Below are 10,052 nucleotides of genomic sequence, written 5' to 3'. Positions count from 1 at the left end.
TGGTTGAAAAAGTTAATGGAATGTGGGACCCATTTTTTTATATTGGTTTTATAATAAAATGTGAGTGAATTGAGTTAGTGGAAGGTGGGACCTACTACTATTTATGGTAAAAAATGAAGTGTGACTCTTAATTGGGGACGGACCGAAATGGAAAAGTGTGACTCTTAATCGGGGACAGAGGGAGTACTTAAAAACAAATATTCAAAGTAAGTTCAAAAGAAACACTCATAGGATCATGTTTGTAGTTAGTTTGTGATACATAGGTCGATCATATCTATGCTGAATCGCGAAAGGTGTGGCTTGACTATTGGGATTGTTTGGCCATCATGGGTTCTTCACCAACTCTTGCATCACTGCAAGATCATTTTCCATCTTCGTTCTTTGCTTCTAAAATAAAGGTACAACTCTAGAAATTCTTTTAACACCACAATCTACTTTAATACATTTGCCTATTAAGAATACTAAAATGCAGGAACATTGATGAATACACCCTCAAGGATATGCTTCACGTTTCCAATATGGGCAGCCTCAACTGCATTGTTCCACCAACGGCCGTAATAGCTTTGATCTAACCAGGGGCCGCATAGAAGGCTACGGAGGCGATCCTCGATCCAGATTAGATGGCATGTGACATCAACCAGATGGATCTTCCTACTATCCGACCCTGGCACGATACCCAAAGCCTGGCTCGTGAAATTGTCAGATGCTTGAACATTATCACTGGCAATGAACAAGCAATCTTTTTCCAATTGCGGAACTTTGCAACAGATGCACCATCCGCAGTCCTCTCTCCTGGTGGTGGCTGGACCCAGATCTCTAAGATTCGGCCACGAAAATGCAGCACACTTGTTGGAGATCACCTTTATCTGCTTTCCAATGATCTCTCCTGCTGATTTCGTCGCTTGCTCTTCTTCGGACCATTTTGAGGCCAACTCCTTGGAGAACTTGTATGACATACGAGCAAACCCGTAGAGATTGGCGTAGTTTGCCACTTTCGAATAGCTGGTTGATGTTCCTTCATCTCTAGGGCTTACCATGTCTGCGGGAACTTCAGAACTGGCCACTAATTGATTCTCCTCCGGTGTCTTAGACTCCACGAGTTAAGTTCTAGTTCCTCCGCATAGAACTTGCTATTATGTCATACACAGTGGATGATGCCTCTAGCGCTGCTACAATGGCTAGCATATCGTCTTTGTTGTGCAACGAAAACCAGTAGTCGTCTTCACACGAGACCGCCCTGCAAACTGATGCAGACGCGCATTCTGCATCAGCGAGGGATGTGAAATGTGATCTGAGCGCTGTCACGAGCGCCAGATGCACACCGTCGAGTCGTTGCTCACCAGAGCGGCGGCAAAGTCGCCGATCTGGAACGGCTCACGAGCAACGTGACGCTGAAGTATCTCAATAAATGAATTAAATTATTAGTGCCCAAACTCAATCAAATGTAGTAATAGAAAATCAAATGAGTTCAATCACAAAATTCCAATTGCAGAAGAATTCTGAAAGAGAGAGTATACAGAATAGGTGAAGAAGCGTTTTCAGTTGTGAGATAGTTCTGATAGTGTTCGGCTCTTTATAGTAGTTCGATTCTGGCAATTTACAACACTCACTGAGCAAGGTACTACCACCCTTTTTTCTTTCATTTTAAACCTAGTGACAGATCTGTATGCATTTTAAACCTAGTTTGAAGAAAAAAAATTTATCAATAAAATTATGCTTTTTCGTTACAATTGTTTGCCTTTTTTGTCAATTTATTTATTTTTTCTTTTTTACGGTCTTTAATTTTATTTATAATGTTGATTTTTCAAAATTTCTATTCTGGATTTTACTTTCAATGGACGGTTGTATTTCTTGGATTTTTACACCTTTTGATTTGCCTTTTTTGGTATATTTATTTAATTTTAATCTCCATTTATCACAGTTTTATCAATAAAATTATGCTGTTTCGTCATAATTGTATGCCTTTCTTGTCAATTTATTTATTTTTCCTTTTTACAATATTTAATTTGTTTTCTTACAATGTTGATTTTTCAAATTTTCAACTCTGGATTTTATTTTCAACGGACGGTTATATTTCTTGGATTTTTACACCTTTTGATTTGTCTTTTATCTCTATTTGTCATATTGAGATAAGAACGTAGTTAATGACCAGTTGAAGTGCCTAAAAATACTAGCATATTCAAAGATGGCATTGATATATTTTAATGGAAAGTGTTACAATATAAATTAAATAAAAAATACTATGACTAAAATTCACAATAAAGTGTCATCTAATTTTCTTAATTTAATGTAAATTTGAATTTAAATAAGTTGTGGGGTTTGAACCGATTTTTATATTGAAAGAAAAAATTTTAATTTTATTCACTTTTTATTTTGAAAATAGTTTCCATTTTATTTAGTTTTCTCTCTTTTTTGTATTTTTTCGAGTTGTAACTGAAATTTTAAGTATTTGTTGGAAATTAAATTCATATTTCGGGCTATATTCCTGGCTTTTTCACCTAATATTACATAGTGAAATTTCATCTTTTACTTTGCTTTAATTTTATTAGCATAACAGACAGGTAAGTTCATGCATGACAAACTTTGATTTGCCCTTTTTGGTATGTCTATTTAATTTTAAATCTACATTCGTCATATTGAGATGAGAACGTAGTTAATGCACAGTTGGAATGCATGAGAATATTCTTAGTATATTTGGAGTTGGAATTGATATTTTTCTTTCGAATAAATAAAAATATGATTAAAATTCACAGATTACAAATTAATTAAGAGGTGAAATTTGCAAAACAAATCCTAATTCAGTGCTTTTATTATAACATTATGATATTTCACTTCCACTTTGGAGAGTTTCAATTAATTTACATGCGATTATTAATTTCACAGTTCTATATCATACCTAATATAATTACATAACCTTCCCAATTAGAAAGCCAAGTAGGACCAATACAGTGGTCATGAAAGCTAACATCACCAGGGATGTGAAGTCGGAATGGTTCTTGTTCAGACCGCATACAATGCAACATCTATCCTTCTTTGCATCAACACGTGATTCTCCTGAGTGAGGAACCGGGCCAGAGGATGCGGTTGACTGATTCTGGTCCCTATATTTCCGAGAGCCAGTATGGCTACTATGCTCATCACACCAAATGAAATGACCCGGATGATTTCCACCCAACGGACACTTATAGTATAACCTTCCGGGATTCATTGCAGACACCCCGGCGCGGCGAAGGTCCATCTTCCCATGGCCACAGGAGCAGTCAGGGATCCCATCCATCGTCTCAGTTCTCTGATATTTGAAACTGAAAGCAGCAACAAACTAAGAAAGATCCTAATAAATCAACAAAATAATACTGAACACAAGGCAAAAATGATGTTCGAATGCAGTAAAATACTAAATTCAGTTAGTCACACAACCACACAACTTAGTCAACTTTGAAATCAGGGAAAATAAACTAGACAAAGGTCATCGGTTAAGCCACATATGTTGCGCGAGGTTTTCGCGTATTTGACTCCATTCTGTTGAAGGCTCCACAGTCTCGACAAATTCCACAACACCATTGTCATCATCATGATTCACTCCATGATAGATACCATCCAACTCAACTTCAACTGGATCTATTGCCATCTCACGACGGATAAAATTATGTAGTAAAAAACAGGCCATTATCAGACGGATCTGTGTTTTGATTGGATAAAATGACGCACTTCGAAGAATCCCCCACCGCATCTTAAGGACTGCGAACGCTCTCTCAATGACATTCCTTGCTTTCGTGTGGCGCATGTTGAATAGCTCGATGGCATTTTGTGGTGACTCAGCGCCCGGACCCCATTCTTTTAGATGGTATCGTACTCCTCTGAAGGGTGTCAAAAATCCATCACTATTTGCGTATCCGTTGTCACACAAATAATAGTACCCTGCAAAGTGAAGAGAATAATTAATTGCATTGTATAAAATAGAGCATTGATCGAATCTGAATACAGTGATTCAAAAAATGACCTTTTGGGACCTTCAAGCCGTTCACACGTGACACGGCATCCCGCAAAACTCGAGAGTCGCCCGCTGATCCCTCCCATCCAGGTAAGGCATAGACAAATTGCATGTTCCGATCACAGACAGCAAGGGTATTTGTTGATATTTGCCCCTTCCTAGAACGAAATCGCGGTTTATCTGTGTTACTAACTAAGACATTAATGTGCGTACCGTCCAAAGCACCAAGGCAACCCTGCATCAATTTGGAAAGTTAAGTGAAGAACATGCTGGTTATATTTGATATATTTCGATATATGAACCGCATACACTATTATGTAGACTGAAATACTACCTTAAACCATTTCCATCGACTATCGTTGCAGTCATCAGTGACTGGAGTCGGTTTGACTAGCAAAACATCATGCAAGTTCAGAACAGCACCTAACACTTTGTGCATGTACAGAGAGATGGTGGCTCCAGACCTCCAAAATTCATAACCTACACACCGATTCTTCTTGTGGTGTGCAAGAACACCAACGAATATAGCAACTTGTTCTTCCACCCCTACAAATTGACCCACACGCAACCCACCCCGCTCTTTTAAAAGGTGGCACAAGCGCCCAAAAGTGTTACGATCCATTCTCATAGTTGAAATGCAATAAGCATCTGTGAAATGAAGTAGACGATCCAAATGACTCTGTTGTGATGGTGCCCTATTGAGCAAACTATAGTTTCTCGCCAAAGCAAGAAATCTACGCCTCAACCGTCGTCTACGAGTGTTAAGACACCTACGGATAAGAATGGTTGACTCTTTACGATAATTGTCGAGTACGTCTTCTAGTAACTGACATATCGTAGCATAATTACAAGCAGGGTTCATCATCTGATTTGTAGAAAACAGTCAACAAAATTTCTATTGGAGAATCAAGATTTAACCAATATTTTTGGTCCACATTTCATACAAACAACGACTAATTTTCATAATAGAGTTTGAGCAATATTTCACTCGCAAATTAGTTTGAGCAGACACTCAAAATAGCTAGGAATCAGCACAGTTGCAACGATTTTTCAAGAAATTAGACATACACAACACAGTGTGATGAAGGAAATTGGTGGACTGACCTTGTGAAAATACTACAGAAAGATCCGCTCTCCGAGCTACAGGTCGTCAGCTTCTTCGAATCAACGGATGTAATGAGGTACACCTGTGGATCAGAATCTGTCCAGATTCATATATGAATCAAAAAATTAGAACAAAACGGCACCGACAGCCGGCGCCCGAATATGAACGATGAGTAGCACAACAAAGTTCACCGTGGCTTAGAGAACTCACGCCAGTGCGTTTGCAGCCGAAATTTGTGAATTACTACTCCCAGCTCGTTGTTGAAAGTGAAATAGGGTTCGTCGACAGCACTCAATATGGTTGGAGTGAATTCCACAGATCCCTAATTTCGTTGAACGAATTGTGTAAGAAGAGGAGATGCATTTTGAAAAGTGAAGGGCAAAAGTGGAATTTTAGCATCATTTCTTGATGGTACTTTCGATGCACATAGGAAATCTTCCAAGACCACAAAGAATTGAAATCTCATTTATTTAGTGTGAACAGTGCTAAATCATGGACTTTGGAGATTTAGCACAAACACACCGAACAGTCATAATTCATGAGATTTACCCACTATCTGACCATTTTGAATAGGGTGAACACGCCCTAAATTTTTAGTGGGATAATACAGGAATCAATAGGTCAAACAAATCTCTAGAAATCGTGATTATTGCACCACCGTTCGAGTTTCATGCTCATTTTTTGTAGGAAAAATTCAAATGTCATGTTTAAAAATGGGTTATATAGTAACTTAGAAATAAGATTAAATTAAGGTTCATAAGGGCTTATAGAGAGTAGTTTTAACATAAAATTTGATCACTATATTTATGCTAATAGTATTAGTTAATTTGGGAATAAATGTTTAATATAACAAATTTTTATAAGACATTTAAAATGCTATAAACTATATTTAGATATTATGATTTGTCCGAAAATAGCCTGTTTCAACATGAAGCTTGCTTCAAAATTGTAGAATCTTTGTTGCTCATACTTTTTATTGTTCGTGTTATTTTACAACCTTCGTGAGAGATCACGTGATTTTTGGTGCCAATATTTCATGACTCCACAGGTCGAGCGATAAACTACAACAATAATCCTATTTTTCCTTCATTATGATTAATGTTTGAGGTCTCAGCCAAGAACAAGATTTTGTGAGTACCCATTGATTCATTCATTATGGTTTAACTGTGGCCATATTGATATTTTTACGTGTACTAATAATTCGATTAAACAATATTATATTGATACGCTCGGATTTTGCACTGTTTTAAGATCCTTAATTGGTCTGTTTTCAATGTCTAAATCGCAATTCATGTCCATATTTTGCATATTTTATCTATTTTGGTATTTTGACATGTTTTGTGAAAATTGTGCATATTTGAGCCAAAAAGATGGAAAAAGTCGAAGATGGAAGTCTGGATCGTCCAAGATGTCCAGCGGCCCGCTGCATCATGCGCAGCGACGCTACACCTATAGCGGCCCGCTCCGGAGAAAATTGTGCTACAAATCTGAAGACTCCCAGTGACCGCTGGGGAGTGCGCAGCGACCGCTCGAGAAGGTCCCGAAGCCACTGGACTAATTTGCAGCGACCGCTACAACACATGCAGCGGCCGCTACACAAATGGGCAGGAGCTACGGATAACGCACAGCGACCGCTGGCCAAAGTGCAGCGGTCCGCTGCAAAAACGCGGCACACGATTTGACCTAGATTTTCTCCAAATTTTACCAAGATTAGCCAACATTTTCCTTATACCCATAGGACTCGAATGTTCCCCTATATATACCCCCTCAAACCTCTTCATTCAACACACACTCATACCTTACTTTAGACACTTTATGCCTCATAATTCTAGAGCATAATATTTGAGAGTTCTTCGCTGTGCAAGAGGTTGAAGATGGATTCAAGTGAAGATCAAGGCTACAAGGATTCTACCTTTGGGTTTTATCGCTTTAGTTCTTATGTTTACTTTGTTTTCCCTTCAAACTATGTTTTTAGATTATTCTATCATGTGTAACTAAATTCATAGGATTATAGGGATGTGTTAGCAACAACTTTGGTTATACAATTCATTTTTCTATTTAATATCCGTTTTATTTTTACTTCGTTTCTTCCTTAAGTTGTTCCGTAATACTTCATGTTTGAGTGACACATTCGATGAAGATTTAATATAACTTGCTACATAATCGTGAGAGGAGGTTGGCGAGTTAGATCCACTTAATAGACACTACAATTAGCTTCCCTTAAAACGGCACTGTTAATTGAGAGTGGACACTTTACAAGGGTCTTAGGAGCTTTTAGGAGTTACGAATCTAGGATTGACAACCCTAGTGTTAGTAATCTACGCTTGTACCGCATTGGCATAACTAATGTGACTCGTTCTATCGAAGTATAAACTGTGCTAGGGTATTGTAGTTGGAATTTGTATAACCAGTTTCATAACTGTGAATGCGCATCCCTGGAATTCTCTTATCTCATATATTTTACCTCTAGTTTTTGTTGCAATTAGCTGTTTACTGTTTTCCGTATTCTTGTTTTCAAAAGTTTTCATAAAAATCATTGTTTCTCAAAATAGTAAAAGAAGTTTAGTAGAAGGTAGTCAGTCGGTGATATTATTCCCCGTGTTTGACAACCCGATACTGACCTTTAGCTATACTAGATCTCCCATGTATACTTGCAGGTGTTTTTAGTGCTAATAAATAGTGCATCATATATCATTCAGACAAGAAAGATAAATAAGAACTACATTAAAATCAATGTCAAGTCAAATTATATTGTATCTCCACTACTCTCTTCGTCCACGAATAGAAGTCTCGTTTTTTCATTTTAGTTCGTCCGTGAATAAGAGTCCCCATAAATGGTAATAGGGTCTCATCTTCCACTAACTCATTCCACTTACATTTCATTTAAAACTAATATACTATATACAAGTGAGACCTCTATTCCATTAACTTTTTTCCATTCATTTTTCTTAACATTTCTTAAAACTCGTGCCGTCAAGAAATGTCACTCCTAACGGCGGACGGAGGGAGTATTTAAGAAACGTTTTAATAGATGAGCTGTTGGAATTTGGTTGAACAATTACTTATATGTAGTGTTCGAAAATAATAATAATAATAATAATATTTAACTCGATCATGTTTATTTTTTATTAAAGCTAAGTGATTATAAGACCATCATTATTAAAAGTGATACTGCATAGCGTCGCCGAAATCCCAAAAATCTTCCAAAATGGGTCACATTAACATAAATCAATGTTGGCCCAATGTCCTTGTATGTTTTGAATTTAGGCCCAATTTCAGCTATATAAATCTTGATGCAGTTTGAATTCAGATACAGTATTAAGGTATTCGAAAATCTGACTTAATGGCTGCATCACTTATTTATTGGTAACAAGTATATATAACTAGATAGCCCAGTACTTAATAACATTATATAAGTATTTTTATACATAGGACAGTCTCACCCATACAAACATATTTTTTAATTTTTTACAATGCAATTGGCATATGTGGTTTCTATTCTAGTAGGTTTTTCACTTATTAATTTTTTGAATACGAGCCATCAGTTCAGTAAAGCAACAAAAAATTATAGAAAAATATCGCCAGCAAAAATAAAATAAAAATTCTAAAGAAACATTATACACAATACAAGTCTTCACACTAAAACTAATCCAAAGCAAACAATAGTCAACAATAGTATTATATATGGTGAAAAACTTCCAAAATATAAAAATAGACTTTCTTTTAGAAATGGAGATAGAATCATATTCAGTGCATGAACAGGAGTCCCCTCTATCATTTACAATACCATATTTAAATAGTCAAATGGCTTAAAAAGTCATGAAATTTAGTCAAACTTAATTTTATTCTATCCTGCAACTTTTAAAAATAGTCAATTATATTAAAAACTTTGATAATTTTTGTCTATTGTCCTATTAGCAAAAAATTTCATCGTATTGCGCATATGAATTTATCAACATAATGCATGCGTATGTTAAAATTGACTAAATGTATTAAATGACGTCATTTAAAAAGCCAAATGTTTTGTTCGCATGATATTTTTGTTTATCAAAATCATACACATAATTTCTCCCAAATCATAAATCAAAGTTATAATATAATTTGTCATTTTAAAAGTTGCATAATCAATCAAAATTTGACCAAACTTTATGATTTTTTACTCTATATTTTTCACGACAAATTCTTTCACATGGAATTTATGATTCGTAGCTTCATTTCTAAACGTGGATTTGACATAATACTTATTTCCCTATTCAAACTTAGGAAATTAGAAATCTCTTTGATATCATAGTAAAGTGAAAAGGCGAAGAATATGCCAAAATATGATACTATTGAGATGTCATAAAGATAAATTGCAGAGTAGAAGATAGAGTTTGATAAATCTCTAATTTGTATTGTTGATAGATCGGGAACAAAAGGGCGACATACCTTTTGTTTTCATCTAGTAGTGGTCGTCGTCAACTATATCATCACTTTTCTTTTCCATTTTATTCATTGGATTGGACTTTATATTTTTGGCATATTGTACGAACTCATATGGTGTTTTAGGAAAATCTTATTCATTATAATTGTTTTCTTTTGTTCTATCATTATTATTATACTAGTACTACTACTTAATAGTGCAAATTTTATTTTACCATTCTACTTTGCCCTTATAAATGTACCGATAAAGAGATCGATGTCCATGATAAATTAATTGTGACAAAAAAATATAATGAAATCTATGAAATCAAAAGCCTTGTCCCAATCGATTTGGAGGTATTCATATTCGAATCAAAACATGACAATTTTCTAGCTTAGATTCAAATGTGAGTAACGTTATATTTTGACCCATCACACGCCTCATATTAGTTAATATGAAATTTTATTAGTATGAAAAAATTGACAAAAGTATTAAGCTTTTTAATGTTAGCATTAATTACTACTCCTAGTATTTGACTATTTTCAAAGTTGGGA

At 35.6% G+C, this 10,052-nt stretch overlaps 1 protein-coding gene across 1 annotated transcript; it reads right to left on the bottom strand.

The window, feature by feature from the left end:
- Positions 1 to 1,107: 1,107 nt before the first annotated feature.
- On the bottom strand, positions 1,108 to 4,119 carry LOC125209123. The gene is made up of 4 exons (XM_048108731.1): positions 4,001 to 4,119; positions 3,709 to 3,918; positions 3,216 to 3,302; positions 1,108 to 1,364 (listed from the first exon to the last, which is right to left on the bottom strand). Exons 1-4 carry the CDS (start codon positions 4,101 to 4,103, stop codon positions 1,108 to 1,110), a joined length of 657 nt encoding a protein of 218 aa, XP_047964688.1. The 5' UTR covers positions 4,104 to 4,119.
- Positions 4,120 to 10,052: the final 5,933 nt, after the last annotated feature.

This window comes from Salvia hispanica, chromosome 3, assembly GCF_023119035.1.
Source record: "Salvia hispanica cultivar TCC Black 2014 chromosome 3, UniMelb_Shisp_WGS_1.0, whole genome shotgun sequence".
NCBI lineage: Eukaryota > Viridiplantae > Streptophyta > Magnoliopsida > Lamiales > Lamiaceae > Salvia > Salvia hispanica.
This window is presented reverse-complemented; position numbering and strand designations above follow the sequence as displayed.